Genomic DNA, 17,523 nt, shown 5'->3' on the forward strand with positions numbered 1-17,523 from the left:
GACCTTTGACCCTCTGGGTGATCAGGAAGAGCCTTCTGCAATAACAGCCAGTCACCACTAGAGGACATCTTGAAAGTGGTGCACAGCATGAGATGTAGCCAGGAGGTTCTGAACTTCCCAACAATGCCTTTTTTTGTCACATGACCAGACTCACTCCTAGAGCTCTGAATGGACTGCGATTACTCGCTCTGTGTACTGGAGGATTACACAGTCTTGTGGAAGGTTTTTTTTTTTTTCTAATCCCACACATTCTCAAACCGTCTTTCATTGCAAAAATGTGCAGGTTGTTATCCTCAGGCGGAGTTTGAGTCACAATTGGACAGTCGCACTGAAGAAGACTTTTATGAATGCTTATAATTTATGTATTCAAAATGTTTCAGTGGAACTCTGCAGTGTGTTTGAGGTCTGAACTTTGTCTTACGAGATTCTTTGAAACACTCCCAAATCTTGACTGTTACCATGAATGATCACCACACCAACAGAAGCATTGTTGTTTTTATTTTTTTTTTATTTTTTTTTTTTTTTACACAGGGTGATCCCCCCCCCCAAAAACAAGAAAAACAAAAAAACCAGAACCCATAAAAATTGCAATAAATCCTACAAAGGTTTAACAATTTCTTGAAATTTACTGGACTTAAACTTCAGTATGTATACGATCATCCTCCAAAGTTTCAGTTATGTTGGTCGCTTTGCATAAAAGTCATGTCCTTTCAAAATTATGCTCCAAATAGTATGATTTTTTTTTTTGGTGAAATAGGCCTCCAGGCAAAATGTCTTTTCCTTGGTTGACCAAAACATGTCCAACAAGAAATTTGCTGGACCTGTGTAGGATTTATTGCCATTTTTATGGGTCCTGTTTTTTTTTTTTTGTTTTTTGTGTTTGGTGGGGTTGGGTCACCCTGTAATATAAATATAGTGAAGCAGCAGGAGTTGCTTTATGTCTGTAATGTTAAATAAGGTCACTAAGTTCTTTTTTTAAATAATAATAATAAAAACCTACAAATACACAGTGATGACTTAAATTCTTGAAGAATTCTTTACCTTACGAATGCAGGAATGCGTCTCAAAGATTTAAGAGCTTTTTTAATCAGGAGGTGGTTAAATTCAATCCTGGTTGAGATTTTAGTCATTTTTCCAACAAGCAGTTTTCTCATTTGCATGAATTCAACAGATAAAATTTCTGGATTTGATTTTAAAGTGTGAGGACAGAATATGTGAAATTGGACTTGAGGGGGCGGTCCTGGAAAACAGTTTGCTTGAAAGAGTTCCAGCTTTCATTGGCTGTGATTTGAGAGACTTTGGTGCTGCTTCAACCACAGCCATAACTGATTTTGCAAAAGATGTGAAGACTGGTTTTGATTTGTCAGAAGTCATGAGGATGCACATGAGTTTCAGTGCAAACCAGATCTGTGTGTGTGTGTGTTTGTGTGTGTGTGTGTGTGTGTGTGTGTGTGTGTGTTGGAGAGAAAGAAGATGCACACAAGTACTGAACATTAAAAATCTATTTTATTTTTTAAAGCTGTATGTTTTAGTGCTGCTGCATTCAAATGCAGGAATCATCAGAAATAACTGTTATTCAGTACAATAGCAGGCTGATGTGAATATTAGAAACTAAAGCACCACTCACTCGAGCTCAAACCTCATTCAACACTTGGATTCATCCAACTCAGAATCCAGACCACTGGGAGAAAAGGAGGAGTCAGTGCGTAAACTTGCGTGAAGAGCACCTAAACGCAGCATGCTGGAGATAACATTTCAAGCACTTGGAATGGTTTTAAATTCTACATGAAGGTACTTTAGAAAAAAAAAAGTAAATCTGCAGTTGGAGATCAGTGCACATTAGGTCATCAAACCCACGCTGGGTGACGTCAGATCACGGACAGTTTGTACAAAACAAAAACTCTCATTCACTCTGAAAGGCACAATAGCTTTTTGCTTGGTGATATGTTGCATTTATTATTATTTTTGCTTAGTTATTTTGCATTAAACTTTTTTTCCTGATTATTGGCTGAAAGTCTGCATTTGTAAAAACAGATAAACTGACTCGGTGAACACAGGAAGACCAAGTGATAATGTTGCTTCACATTGAGTCAGTTTACTGCACAGAAAGGTAAAGAAGTGGAGCCAAAACACTGCTGACGCTTTAGTGGCTGACTGGAATGAGGTTGTTCAACCCCGCCGATACAGATACTTTGACGGCTTAAAAACAGATCACTAATGTGTCTGCTGGTAGTCAACATCACAGTTACATTTAAGCCTGAAACACTAACCCAGCTGCATTCCATCACCTTTCTGGCTCCGCCCCCTCATTAACTTTTGGCTTCACTTTTTCACAACCAAATGCTGAACCCCTCCCAGATGCCATCTCTTCACAGTCTGGATGCATAAAAAAAGTAGCATAACAGGAATTCTATGTAATGAGACTCAATCCCCCATCGCAACTTAAAATATTTGTGCTAATGAGCAGAAGATTAAAATCTGATTTGTAGTTAGGCTAACTAAGCGGTTTTGCATCAACAAGTAGAACCTGAGAGCGGCTCTGTTGGCTCGGGTATCACATAGTCAGGCGGGTGGTTTCCTTCACGTTGACGTCCAAAACAGCCGAGCACCACGTCGACGGCTGTGTTAACAGTGGACTTGAGGCCGTCATCGTTCTGGGCCCTCTTAGGGTTCACCTCCACCACGTCCAGTGCAGAGAGCTGACCTGCGGGATGACAACACGTCAACCAATCTGGAACCGCTTCAGTCTGACAGTCAGAGTGAGACATCTCACCATCATTTGGTGCTGTTTAAATGAATTCTAACAACAGAATGTACAACACTTTACATCAGAGTCAGACGTCTCCCCAATATAACTCATTGTCCAACCAGAAAGAACATGAACAGGTTTTTTTTTATATGTCAGCAGCCTTTTGCTGCTGCTCCTGCCCAAATTTCAAAACTGTTACTTATCAGCTGAAGCTATTTTAAGCCAAAAAGTTATGAATAATTGCGGGTGTGTTCACTTTGAGTGACAGCTGTGGTTATAGTCAGGTGGAGTGCCTTAATTGAGAGATTGGCGTCAACTCAGAACATGGTGTCATTTTGGTTCCAACTGTGCTGAACTACTGAATGAACCTTTTACGTTTTCAACATTTTTAAAATCATTTAACCACATACAGCAACACATCTAGGTACAGGTGCTATTAAAATAAATATAAAAAATAGTTAAGCTATCAAATTTACAATTTATGATTTATTTAATTAATTTAAAGCCTGATTTATGCTTCTGCAGCTCTGTAACTCCATGCCATGCATTGACATATAGGAAAGTTTTAAAGTTTTCCATCTCTGGATTATGCTTTATTATGGATTAATTTGACCCTCAATCTTTTTTTTCTACAATCATCACCTTCAATTCAAAGGTAAGCCGTACATTTTCATCTTGTACCAATTTCGTGCTGTAAATGTGCAGACTTTTCTGATCCATTTTTAATCAGTGTGCACACTGCAAAAACTATTATAATATGATGGCAGATAAAGCAGAAAAGTGTCAAATCACAGGCTTTTCTGTCTGATTTAACAAGTGCACGAGTCTGCGCATGGTGTGAAAAATAAACGGTCGGACTTTTAATTATGATAATGTCTCCAGTCCCACTTTCCTCAAATCAGTGAGTGTCAGCGCGCTGAACATTAATTTGTAAATCTGTTACCGTGCACGTCCAGACTGCTCGGGGTTTTTAGTGGAAATATACATTAAAATCGGATGGGACATTTTATCTGATGTGAGTGAAAAATCCATTTTACAAAATCCAGTATATATGGTGTTTATGACACGGAAAACAATACAAAAACTTTGGGACTTTTTTGCCTGGTGACTGTGAATATCTGGTTTATACGATGACGTTTGAGGTGAGTTTTGCTGTACATGGGACTGAACAATAAATTTACCTCTCAAAACTTTGACAATGTAGTCGCTTCCATCCTACATGGCTGACTTTATTTTCCCAAATTTTTCTTTTGTTCAGATCTGAAGGAAATCTGTACATCTTGAAGCCCTTGTTGTGTCTATTTGTGCCTCCAAACTGTTTGTCCTTTCTGAGCATTTTGTGAAATACGTATATGAGATAACAGTTTTCTGTGCAGTTAATTGTACAAGGCATCTGGAAAATATGGACAGCACTTAACTTTTTCCCACATTTTATGTTACAGACTTATTCGAAATGGATGAAATTCAGTCTCCACCTCCCCCGAAACCTTTACACACAGTAGCCCATAATGATGACTTTTTTTTGGAAAATTTATAAAAAATAAATAAATCGCAGGTACATAAGTATTCACAGCCTTTGCCATTGAAGCTCAAAATTGAGCTCATGTGTATCTTGTTTCCACTGATCACCCTTGAGATGTTTCTACAGCTTAATTGGACTCCATCTGTAAATTCAGTTGATTGGACATGATTTGGCAAAGGCACACACAGCACATGTCAGAGCACAAACCAAGCACAAAGTCAAAGGAATTGTCTGTAGATCTCTGAGACAGGATTGTCTCAGGGCACAAATCTGGGAAAGGGTACAAACATTTCTGCTGCTTGGAAGGTCTCAATGAACACAGTGACCTCCATTATCCATAAATGGAAGAGGTACTTTGGATCCATCAGGGCTCTACCTAGAGCTGGCCACCTGTTTAAACTGAGCAATCGGGGGAGAAGGACCTTAGTCAGAGAGGAGACCAAGAACCCGATGGTCACTTTGTCAGAGCTCCAGCATTCCTCTATGGAGAGAGAAGAACCTTCCAGTAGGACAACCATCTCTGCAGCAATCCACCTATCAGGCCTGTATGATAGAGTGGCCAGATGGAAGCCACTCCTTAGTAAAAGGCACATGGCAGCCTGTCTGGAGTTTGCCAAAAGGCACCTGAAGAACTCAGACCATGAGGAACAAAATTCTCTGGTCTGATGAGAGAAAGATTGATCTCTTTGGCGTGAAAACCGGGCGTCATGTTTGGAGGAAACCAGGCACCATCCCTACAGTGAAGCATGGTGGTGGCAGCATCATGCTGTGGGAATGCTTTTCAGCAGCAGGAACTGGGAGACTACTCAGGATTGAGGGAAAGATGAATGCAGCAATGTACAGAGACATCCTGGATGAAAACCTGCTCCAGAGCGCTCTTGACCTCAGACTGGAGCGACAATTCATCTTTCAGTAGAACAATGACCCTAAGCACATAGCCAAGATATCAAAGGAGTGGCTTCAGGACAACTTTATGAATGCCAGAGCCTAGACTTGAATCTGACTGAACATCTCTGGAGAGATCTGAAAATGGCTGTGCACCAGCACTCTCCATCCAACCTGATATAGCTTGAGAGGTGCTGCAAAGAGGAATGGGCAAAACTGCCCAAAGATAGGTGCACCAAACTTGTGGCATCATATTCAAGAAGACTTGAGACTGTAATTGCTGCCAAAGGTGCATCAACAAAATATTGAGCAAAGGGTGTGAATACTTACGTACATGTGATTTCTTAGTTTTTTATTTTTTTAATAAATTTGCACAAATTTCAAAAAAACTTTTTTCATGTTGTCAATATGGGGTGTTGTGAGTGAAAAAGGAATTTACTCCATTTTTGGAATAAGGCTGTAACATAAAATAAACAGTGCTGTGAAGACTTTCTGGATGCACAATACTAACTGATCATCAAAGACGTCTGTGCTCCAGTATTTCCACTGACTGAAGTTTTAGAAGGATTTACTTTATGTTACGAACAAAGCGACGTGCAGTGGCGCAAAGCTCGCTCATGGTACAGGGAGTCCCAAACAGGAAGTGCCAAGTTTTGAGTCCACAGTGAAACAGGAAATGTCAAACACTTCCCGGATCGACACTTCCTGGATTGACAGACAAGATCTCATGGAATCTCACGGGAATTCAGTGGCAAGTTCACACTGAAACACTGAAGTGCCAAGTTTTGAGTGCACGGTAAAACGGGAAATGTCAAATGTTGAACACTTCCTGGCATGGGTGAAGCTAGAGCAGAGGCCAGGGTTGCACTGGACTCCCCTCAAATCTGATTAGACACATATGATTGACTTGTCACGGCACTGCACGTCTAGTTGAAAAGAGCTGCATTTTGAAATTAGTGAGTCACATTGACTGCTAGGTTCCTCCTGTTCAGTAGTTGGTGCTGTGTACCACAAAAAGTTCTAATCCACCTTAGCAGAAGAAGAAAAATGTTTGCCTCAGATTTGAACTGAACACGTCGTTAGACCCATGGACTAATAATGACACCAAACTTATATTGGTGAGTAAACGTATTTTATGCCAGAAATGAGTTCCAAATTGTGAAAAGTGCCATTTCTCCTTTAATTCAGGTTGTCTTATATATGCACGTGTTTTTCCAGTGATTTTTTTTTTTTTTTTTTTTTTTTTTTTTTTTTTTTTAAATGAGCAGGCAGCTGTTGATTAAATAACCTCTTAATTTTGCTGTCAGAGTAACACAACTTTAGATAAATAAATCTAAAATGATCTTCCTTAACTCAAACTGAAAGCAAATCTCTACAATTTGTTATAAATTTGCCCAATTAACAATATAAAGGCCAGCTTCCTGATGAAGTGGTGTAGAGTAGGATTTTCTTAAAAAGAAAACCTGCCACATTTTGTGAGAAAGTACATCTGAGATGAAAGCCTTGATGTTTTGGAAAGAAGCTTTTGTATTTCTTCATAATTGATGTAAATAAAGTCCAAGACATATTCAGTGACTTGATAATGTTCATGTTTCCATCCCCTGACTTGTCTGGAGAAAATTGGCAATAAAATTGATTGCCAGTTGCCAGAAGGGTGATTCTCTCCCTTCAGCCCCAACCAGTCCCAGCAGAAGACTGCCCCTCCTTGAGCCTGGTTCTGCTGGAGGTTTCTTCCTGTTAAAATTGAGTTTTTCCTTCCCACTGTCGCCAAGTGCTTACTCACAGGGGGTCGTTTTGACCGTTGGGGTTTTTCTGTAATTATTGTATGGCTTTTGCCTTACAATATAAAGCGCCTTGGGGCAACTGTTTGTTGTGATTTGGCGCTATATAAATAAAATTGATTGATTGATTGATAAAGTCTCAAAATTTAATTTAAATTTAAAATTGATTTGATTATTATTTACAGGTATTATCAAGTTTTGCAGGTATTAGCTTTCAGTTTGAGGAAGATCATTTCAGAAATTTTTCATCTTTATATTTTTTTGTATTTCTTGTATTTTAAATGGCATAAACAAATTAAAATGTGTGAAATACCAAGTGTTCCAATACTTTTGAAGGGCACAGTATCCTAACCTTATGATGAGTACAAAATGAGTGTGGTATTATTACTTTTTAAAGTGTTTAATTTTCACGCTGCACTTAGTGTGAACTCAGTCATATCGTATATCATATAGATATGACAATATTGAGATACAATAATTTGCCCTATTATACAGCCCCACTGCCAAGAAGCTGAAAACTTTGAATATTATTATTATTTTTTTTTTAAATGCTTAAAGTGGCTGGTGTTAAGAGTTCTATAATTAGGGGTGGTCTTGGGGGGTGCAGCCCCTCCAGAAGCTAAAAGTTCAAATAAAGAAAAATGCTTAAAATACCTGCACCCCGCACCCCCAGAAGCTGAAATATGTTTTGCCATGCTAATGCTCCCCTGAAGCATTTGCAAAAAAAAAAAAAAGTGAAGGACCTCAGTGATATGGTGAGATGCTGAAGAGTGTCGCTCGTTCATGTCTGTGACATATACATATTAGCAATAGTTCACAAGTAGCATGTTAACACTGGGTCCACTGATGATGTGATGCTGAGACACCAAGTCCATCATACATTTTAATCTCCGCACACAAACCATCCGTTATCAAAAACAAAATACATTCCTTAAACACCCAAACCAAAGTTAGCCTATTAACTTAGCTTGTTTGGTAGCTTTCAGATGGGGTCATGTTTGATCTTAATTCATCCTGTGTAAATCACACCAGTCTTGCCCACGATCCTCCTCTTTACCCATTTATGGGTTGGCCTGCCGGCCATATGGGTAAAGAGACTGAGTTAAGCTGTGACCAAGACGGTGACATTTGGAGCCGCCCATCAGCATCAGACCCGCTCTTCGGAAAACTGCTGGGTGACGAGATGTCACGGAGAGTTTGTACCCGGTTTCTGCTGCCCCACCAGATATTCTGGCATATTTAATTATTAAACTGTAAAAAAGGCAACAATTTTTTTTTTCAATATTTTTATTCTCGAAAATTGGTTCCTAGGGTTTATAAGAGTAGAATGGGAGGCAGAGCCTTCAGCTTTCAGGCTCCTCTCCTGTGGAACCAGCTCCCAATTCAGATCAGGGAGACAGACACCCTCTCTACTTTTAAGATTAGGCTTAAAACTTTCCTTTTTGCTAAAGCTTATAGTTAGGGCTGGATCAGGTGACCCTGAACCATCCCTTAGTTATGCTGCTATAGACGTAGACTGCTGGGGGGTTCCCATGATGCACTGTTTCTTTCTCTTTTTGCTCTGTATGCACCACTCTGCATTTAATCATTAGTGATCGATCTCTGCTCCCCTCCACAGCATGTCTTTTTCCTGGTTCTCTCCCTCAGCCCCAACCAGTCCCAGCAGAAGACTGCCCCTCCCTGAGCCTGGTTCTGCTGGAGGTTTCTTCCTGTTAAAAGGGAGTTTTTCCTTCCCACTGTAGCCAAGTGCTTGCTCACAGGGGGTCGTTTTGACCGTTGGGGTTTTACATAATTATTGTATGGCCTTGCCTTACAATATAAAGCGCCTTGGGGCAACTGTTGTGATTTGGCGCTATATAAAAAAATTGATTGATTGATTGATAAAGTCTCAAAATCCATACTTTATTAATCCCCTCTGGGATTCTATCTGTGACCGTTTTTTCTCCTTTATTTTTAAGACTTAATCTGTCAGTCATACAGTAACTGAGGTCACATCTCAGCAATGGTTTCATGCATCAAAACCAAACTGTATGTGGGGTCTGAACCCCAGTCTGAGGAAGCAAAACATATTGCGCATAATGTAACCTCTAAGGGTCCCTGTTTAGACAAACTGTATGATGTGTGTGGAATATTGGTGATTCGTACCAGTTTGGTGAATGACTTCGGTGATGTAGATCCCGTCCCTGTAGGTCAAACCTCCAACCACAGGTGTTCCGGTTGCCGGGGTAACAGTGGGGTCAATGGCATCAATGTCATAGCTCATGTGAATTGGTTTCTTTAGTCTGTTAACACATTAAATCATTTAATGATGGATCAGATAAAACTTAATGAAAAGAATATTTTCATATTCAGTGAATTATTTGAATAATTGCCATATGTCTGTCTTTTATCACTGTGGATGGTTACTGGATCACTCAATCCACTTTCAAACAGTTGTAGTAAAAGGTCTTTTTAAAGTACTATGCGGCGACTAAGGGTGTGTCCTTTGTTGTTCTTCCACATTTCTGACATTTCAAAAATACATGTTTGCACAGCAAATCCAAGGTGGATCTGCATGTTGAATTGGCACAGGTTTTACGCCGGATGCCCTTCCTGACGCAACTCCACATTACATGGAGAAATGTGGCAGGGGTGGGATTTCAATCCAGAACCTTCTGATTTGAAACCAAGTGCATTAACCACTTGGCCACCACTTAGAAAAAAAAACAACAAAAAAAACAACCCTTTTTTACATTGTCATTATGGGGTATTGTGTGTGTAGAATTTTGAGGGGGAAAATTGAATTTCACCCATTTTGGAATGAGGCTGTAACATAAAATGTGGAAGAAGGGCAGCGCTGTGAATACTTTCTGGATGCACTGAATATTTAGCTCAGATTTTTAACAATTTGCAATTTGTGTAAAACAATTTTAAAATGTTTAATAAATAATTACCTAATGAAACAGTAAATGATTTTTTGTTTTAGCTCAAATAACATCTCTAAGTTATTATTAATTCATTCACACTGTATGGGCATGTCCAAACAGGTATTACTTATCACAGACGTAGTCGCACGTCTCTTCCATCACTTTGGCAATGCCGAGCTGATCTATCTCGGTCATGGAGTATGCCTTCACACCCAGCCACTTCAGCATGTAGCTGTACAAAAAAATAAATAAGTCAAGCACAAGTCTGTAACTGGGTCTCGGAGTCACACTGCACTCAGGGGACGTGTCCATGAATGTGAGCCAAAGGACTTTTGGGGCAACCACATACCTCCCACTAAGCCAGTCAAATGATATCAAGGGTCAAAGGTCAGTTCTCCCTCCCTCCCACCCAAATAGAGAAACTTACTGCTCTCCAGGATCCACATCTCTCAGACCGATGTAGACCAGATTTTTGGACAAAAGACACGGTTTGAGCCACTCAAAGCCTGGCAGAGCTGGAACCTGGACAGACAGGAGAATTTCATTAATCAACATCAGACAAAAACATGTCAAGAACCCTGTTACTGTGGCGTGAAACCGTCAATAACCCAGTCACTGTGGCGTTTCAACCCGGCTCATTAGTCCAGATCTTGGACTGACCTTAGCATGCAGCTCATGGATCAGGAAGGAGATGGGTTGGCCGTGCATGTTTCCAGTGGTTGATGTCAGCGGCGTGTTAATGTCAGAGTGAGCGTCGACCCACACCACGGCCACTTCGCCCACTGCTTTTGTGTGCCCAGCAATGGATCCGATTGCCAAACTAAACACAGAAAAGAAGAAAGAGTTCCTGATACCCGGAGAGAACACACCTGGTTTTGGTCTGTTTCACTGATTTTTTTTTTTTATATATTAGTCGACATGGTGGATCAGTTGTTCAGCTTTTGTCTTCCAGTAAAGTCCTCAGTTCAACGCCACCTGTGCCCTATTCTCTATGTATACCTGGAGGCGTGTCAGGAAGAGAATGTGGTGTAAAAGTTGTGCCAAACCAAAACGTGGATCCGTGCAGGAACCGCAAACAAGAGCAACCAAAAGAAAATAATTACTTTTTAACATGTACATAAAAATTCACAAAAAACTAACCCAAACATGAAAAATAAAATTATTTGACTTCCTGTAGTTTAGTTTCTTTCCTAAAGACAAAAAGCAATTGAGGTTTGGAAGTGTACGAACTCGGAGAAACTGCTTTGGGTCCCAACTGGAGAACCACTTGGGAAGACAGGCATCCATCTTTAGTTAAAAATAAAATGCTTCACAAATTTCTGTAATAACATAAGTGACCTTGTGAAGGGCCCCTTCACGCATAGTGTGAATTTGGTCGATTTGCACATAAAGTGCGCATGAAGCGGGAATCGTGTGCAAAACGTTTAAAATCATAGCTGCCTCATACACCTGTTGCTACAAGTATTTGCATACACCAGCAACTGAAAGACAGTGTGCGCTGTGCAGTCCGTCTCGCAGTAGGTTGTCGGCCAAATTCCAGGTGACACACACGAACATTTAACACCGCTCGCATGGCACTTAGAAAATATGTGGCCATTCGCACTATGATCATGAAAACAGTCAGCAGAGTGTGGCTTTGCACACACTGACACGTCGGTGTGTGCGCTGAACTGACAGGAGGTGTGGCCGCCAACAGGAGCAGCTGTGGGGAGCTGTGGATCTGGACGTCCCAGCTGGACAACACGTACTGTGTTTGGACAGACATGAACCAACAACTGCTCACTGTGACGCGCGTGTGTCTGATTGCTGTCCTCACGTGGACATAAATAAAAACATATATCGCTGTGGCAATGGGCTGCAGCGAGCAAGCACGCACACGGCGCAGACATTGACAAGCTGCTCCCAGGTTGAAACGGACCGTCAGATCAGAACACGCAGCATGCAATCTGACTGTCATGTCACCCACGTGAGCTCTGTTCCACATGATGCAGTGTCAGTCCTGCGGCCCGGCATCCACAAGACACGCGTGTCGGGCAGAACACGCACACACAGCTGGCTGGTGCAAAGGAGCAGTAGATGTGGACGTGAGAAGAGCAAACTGCATCATCATTCATGTCATTTCATGACTATCTCTGTGACCATGGGTCATCTACAGAGGAACAGACGGATCATATTTGTTTTGGCTGCTTGACAAGAGGAATTCAGTTTAATGCAGTGTTTTTATACGGTGTGTGGTTTTATTTTTTTTTAAATATGTCCATGTCCTTCCTGATATGAGGCAATTTCCCACAACATTCACAGGACAGTAATTGTATTTCAGTGGTAAAGTTTCTGACTGGCAAGCAGAGCTTTTGGAAAGTGTGGGTTCGCTTCCTGTAGGTGGCCTGTAATTTTTATTTTTTTAATTTTCACAACAGCTGCGCAGCTGCTGTGAAAAGCTGCTGTGTTCCCACGTGCACAAAACCGTTGCAGCATGTATTTAAAAAATTTTTTTCTTCACATCAGCTGCACGATGTGTAACCATGGTGCAATGTTTTGTGGTTCACTCATAACAAACTGCTCCGACGGGTGTCGCCCTGAGTTGTACATATTCGCACTATGCGTGAAGGGGCCCTAAAATAAAAATTCATTGGAGAAAATCAACAAATGAGCATTTTAAGATTCACTGAAACTTTGCAGGAATGGTCATACTGTAGCAGCCTGTAGGTGGCACTAGCCGGCCTTTCTTATGCCGCGTTCACACCGGGCGCGATCAGACGCTACAAATTCGCAGGGGTCGTGTGGCGATGGACACGCCTCCTTCGCCCCCGGTGTGTCGCTCTGCTTGGGTGGACTTTTGCTGCGAAAATTCGCCCCGGTGCGTCATCAAATAGGAGGAACTTCCATTCCGCTTGGCGTCAAGTCATCATGACGGACCTTTCACTCGGAGCGAGTTGTTGTGAAAAGCTCCCAATACAGAGAGTATCATTATTTGCTGCAGGAGCTGCGTCTGGATGACGGCCGCTTTCAGCCGTCCTTCCGCCTCTGCGGGACCCAGTTTGAGGACCAACTGTCCCGTTCACGCGCGCACATGTAAACAATTAAAAAAAAAGAGAAAGAAACTCCGCTGCTTGCTGCAGCTCGCTCTGCCCCCAAAAAACTCTGTCATAATTGTGTTTAGAAACCAGTCAACATTTGTTTTATTATACATCTGTGTAGTTAATTAATAAAATATTCTCCACACAGACGATTCGCTCGCGCGCGCACGTGAAAGAAAGAAAGAAACAAACAAACTCCGCTGCTTGCTGTGAGGCTGCTCCTCGCTCTTTCCCAAAAAAACTCTGTCATAATTGTCTTTAGAAACCAGTCACCATTTGCTTTATTATACATCTGTGTAGTTAATAAGTAAAATAATCTCCATGGACGATTCCCTCGCACGCACACGTAAAAAAAAAGAAAAAGAAACTCCGCTCCCGCTGCTGTGGGGCTTCTGCTCATTCCAAAAACTCTGTCATGATTGTGAAATAAAGGACAAAAGAGACATAAGTCCTGCTCACAGGCTGCTACCAGGTACAGGACATGTTCACATCCTCAGTCAAACTCCAGACATCTCCACGTCACTACATATCCAGTCCCTGATTGGTCATCGTGGCACGACGAGACAAAAAAGTTCAGATTTTTCAACTTGGGGAGGAGGGCAACGCGACGTGACGCAATATCGTGCCACAAACGCGCAAAACGCTCAAAATCGCTTCACTCGCGTCACTTCACTCGTGTCGCGCTGCACGGTTTGGTGCCAAAACGCGTACATAGGGATTACATGGAAACCTGTGGCTGCAGTCGCTCGCGTCGCGCCTGGTGTGAACGCAGCATTAATGATGGACACAGTCCTTGCAGATGTCATGTGATCACCTGTGGTCTCCGCCCAGCATCACACTGGTGGACCCCATCTTCTTTACCATTGACACTTTCTTTGACAGGATATAATTGGCTCTACCCACTGCCAAGGGGTTCTTCGCCCCGCTCACTATAGGGTCCTTGGGCACCAGCGGAAAATTCAAATCCCCACAATCAGTCACTGAACGGCCTGTTGACAAACAAATGCACAAGTTACATTTTTTTCCATAATTTCATTCATTGACACTCAAACATTTTCAATATTGATTAATTTCTTTATTTAGACTATAATCAATAAATCATTGAATCTATTTAACATCAAATGATTGTGAACAGCTCATTACATTTCCCCAAATAATCAAGTGTCTTAAAATATGTAATATTAAAAATTCAATTTACACCCTTAGGTTTTAATAATTTACTGGTTAAAACACACACTTCTGAGTTACGTGTAAGTTTCTAAAGGTTTCTACATACTGTATAAAACAAAATAACGCATAATAATAAAATAATAGTTTGCCATCAGCACCACCTCAAGGCCAACAGGATTAACACGGGGGGCCGACAGTCGATGTTTAAGGCGTAATTCTACTGAATTGCCAGATGATGGCGCTTGACATTGAGTGTTTGATGCACACGGAGTCGAACAGATCCAGAATAAACTCGTCACTTTCTACATCGCCTGTGGAGGCGGCTAGCTGGTAATCATTACAAAAACAGAAACTGAAATTTGTAGCTGTACATAAAGAGGCAGAGCGGGGACTGTTCAACATTCTTACACCGATTAAATTGGGAGGAATAACCACTTTCATCAAAAGGAAGAACCCATTAAAGTTGCTGATTATCTGGATGTGGATTCTTTATGCATTTATTTGTTTAAACTTTATTTTAGCCAGTTGGACATTTTATTGAGTTTCTCAAAAAGAGCGTCATTAATCTTGATGGCAGTATTACATGTTAGATGACAATTAATGAGTAACATTTAGTGGCAGTTGACTACAGTGAACCTGGCTATATTTATGCTGTGACAAGTGTAAAAATTACACAAACACACAAAGTTCTTGTCTAGACCGCAAACATCTGGCCATGATGTGCAGCTTTGGCACGCGCTCTGAGTCTTGTGCTTTCCGGGAGACACGCTGAACTGTTGCATCATTTCCTTTTTTATCACAGTTGTTATAAAGTCTGACTTTGAGCAGTGAAACACCAGCGATCAGTGAAAAACAGAAAAAGTCTCCGACAGTCAAGAAGTCAAAGAAAGCAAGACAGAAAAATGAGGAAAAACAGAGGAAGGTCGGTAAAAGATGAGAGAATGACATGAATAGAGAAATAAAATGTCAAAAAGAAACTTAGACAGTTAAATTTCTTATCAATGTGAAGCTCATTACATTTATTGACAAACATCAGGTTTATTGGTATTGACATAAATTGCATTTTTACTCATTTCATTCATTATTTCTGTTCAAACTCTCTCATCTGAAAGGAAATTTTCAATGTAAATAAAATACAGAAATCTATGTGCAGCTGTACGGACAGACATAGCCACAAAAAGATGGTGACCAATGGCTGGATGAACAGAGGTAGAGAGAACAAGGGAGAAAATGGAGACAAGTGAGAAAGTCAAAGTAAAAATGAAGACAGAGTAAGATAAGAGATGATGAGGTGACGGAGCGATAAGATAAAGGGATACTGGAGAGAAAGATGATGTGAAGATAAAAGTATTACAGATTAAAGAAATTAGAGATAAGAGACAAGTACTGCTCCCGCGAGGTGGCGTCACAGTGGATCGCCCACCTGACCCTGACCTCAGTCACATGTAATCCTCACCACATCCATGAACCTCCTTCCTCAGTATCTCCTATCAGTCAAGTCACATTTTGATCCTCAACATTTCTTTTCACCTTCCTGACATTATATAAATTAAACAGATATTCATCCACTCATATGTTACAAACCCACTTATTCCAGTAAAACAGGGGTTAGGGTGAGGTCACTGGGTGAGAGGTGGGGTCAGAGTTAGGTCACTTGGTGAGGGGCGGGGTTAAGGTGAGGTCACTGGATGAGAGACAGGGTTCACCGGAGTAAACCCACACCAACATGAGGAGAACATAACTGCAGCAAACTACCGGCAGATTCTAATGGCCACCATTTGTTTTGTTTATTGTGCCAATAATTAATTATGCAAAAAAAAACCTGTATATATGACAACATATAAAAACATGATAACACATGAAAGTGAAATGTGAAACAAAGATAGAACCATCCCTGCTCACTTTTCTCCAAACATTCATCAAAGTCAGCACTGTGTTCCTCGTGCAAACTCCACAGAGAGAACCAGCACGGATTTGAACACAAGACCTTCGACAGTGCGAACCACTAAGCCACCGTGCTGCCAACTTAGTAACATACACTGCTCAAAATACACAAAGGAACAGTATCTTCCCATAATTGTTTTGATCCACTCTTAGAAATGAAACATACACTCTTAGGCATAAAATGCTGAATTTAATTGATAAAGTTAAAGTAACTTTTTCCACATAACATTGTTAATTAAGTGCAAAACAACACTGTCATTGACATTAATTAAATCAAATGAAACATTATTACTTAAATCCCAATAATGTTTTGCACTTAATTGACAAAGTTATGTGGAAAAAGTTACTTTATCAATTAAATTCAACATTTTATTTCTTAGAATGTATATGTGTGTGTGTGTGTGTGTGTGTGTGTGTGTGTGTGTGTGTGTGTGTGTGTGTGTGTGTGTGTGTGTGTGTGTGTGTGTGTGTGTGTGTGTACATATATGTTGCAGACTAGATGATACACGATATATTTAGTCACCTAGAGCCTTGAGTTTGTCCACCACTCCCGCTTGCCGGATCACACCCGGTCCCATCTCCACTCCGTCTCTGGGCTGCGGGCGACAAGGTTAAGGTTACATCACACAGACCTCACACAGGTATGAGGGAACACCTGGGCGCGTGCTCACCTGTCCCTTGTTGAAAGGCGCACCGATTATCGCCACCTCAAAATGCACTTGTGGGTTGAACGCGCTCAAAGCGCGCCTTCCCAGGAGTCTCGCACTTCTCATTCTGATCAGCTCTGTAACACACCGGAGAGCGCGAGACACCGGCATATATAACCAGCGTGACGTCACAGGTGTCGAACCAAAGTAGTCCTCGCCGTCAGGAGCGCGCGCGCTCAGTGCAACGCTTTAACAGACCATTTCCTCTTACTGCCAGACAAAATAACAGGATGTTAGTTGCTCAACACATGATCTGAAAAATCCGTTTCGTAATCATTTGACAACGTGCGTGTCTTCACGCAGTGCACAAGTTCTCCCACTTAGAAATCATGGAGGGGTCTTAGATGCATGTCCACTGTGAGAAACATAATCTAATAAAAATCCAGAAATCACAATGTATGATTTTTAATAATTTATTTGTATGTTACTGCTGCAAGTAAGTATTTGAACACCTGTGAAAATCAATGTTAATATTTGGTACAGTAGCCTTTGTTTGCAATTACAGAGGTCAAATGTTTCCTGTAATTTTTCACCAGGTTTGCACACTGCAGCAGGGATTTTGGTCCACTCCTCCATACAGATCTTCTCCAAATCGTTCAGGTTTGGAGTTTCAGCTCCCTCCAAAGATTTTCTATTGAGTTCAGGTCTGGAGACTGGCCAGGCCACTCCAGGACCTTGAAATGTTTCTTACAGAACCCCTCCTTAGTTGCCCTGGCTGTGTGTTTGGGGTCATTGTCATGCTGGAAGACCCAACCATGACCCATCTTCAATGCTCTGACTGA

At 41.2% G+C, this 17,523-nt stretch overlaps 1 protein-coding gene across 1 annotated transcript; it reads right to left on the reverse strand.

The window, feature by feature from the left end:
* Positions 1-1,484: 1,484 nt before the first annotated feature.
* LOC117530764 (arginase-1-like) lies at positions 1,485-16,867 on the reverse strand. The gene is made up of 8 exons (XM_034193686.1): positions 16,706-16,867; positions 16,558-16,630; positions 13,735-13,909; positions 10,504-10,663; positions 10,271-10,365; positions 9,971-10,075; positions 9,083-9,219; positions 1,485-2,704 (listed from the first exon to the last, which is right to left on the reverse strand). Exons 1-8 carry the CDS (start codon positions 16,850-16,852, stop codon positions 2,514-2,516), a joined length of 1,083 nt encoding a protein of 360 aa, XP_034049577.1. The 5' UTR covers positions 16,853-16,867; the 3' UTR covers positions 1,485-2,513.
* Between the last annotated feature and the right edge of the window lie 656 nt (positions 16,868-17,523).

This window comes from Thalassophryne amazonica, chromosome 18 (genome assembly GCF_902500255.1).
Source record: "Thalassophryne amazonica chromosome 18, fThaAma1.1, whole genome shotgun sequence".
NCBI classification, from domain to species: Eukaryota; Metazoa; Chordata; class Actinopteri; order Batrachoidiformes; family Batrachoididae; genus Thalassophryne; species Thalassophryne amazonica.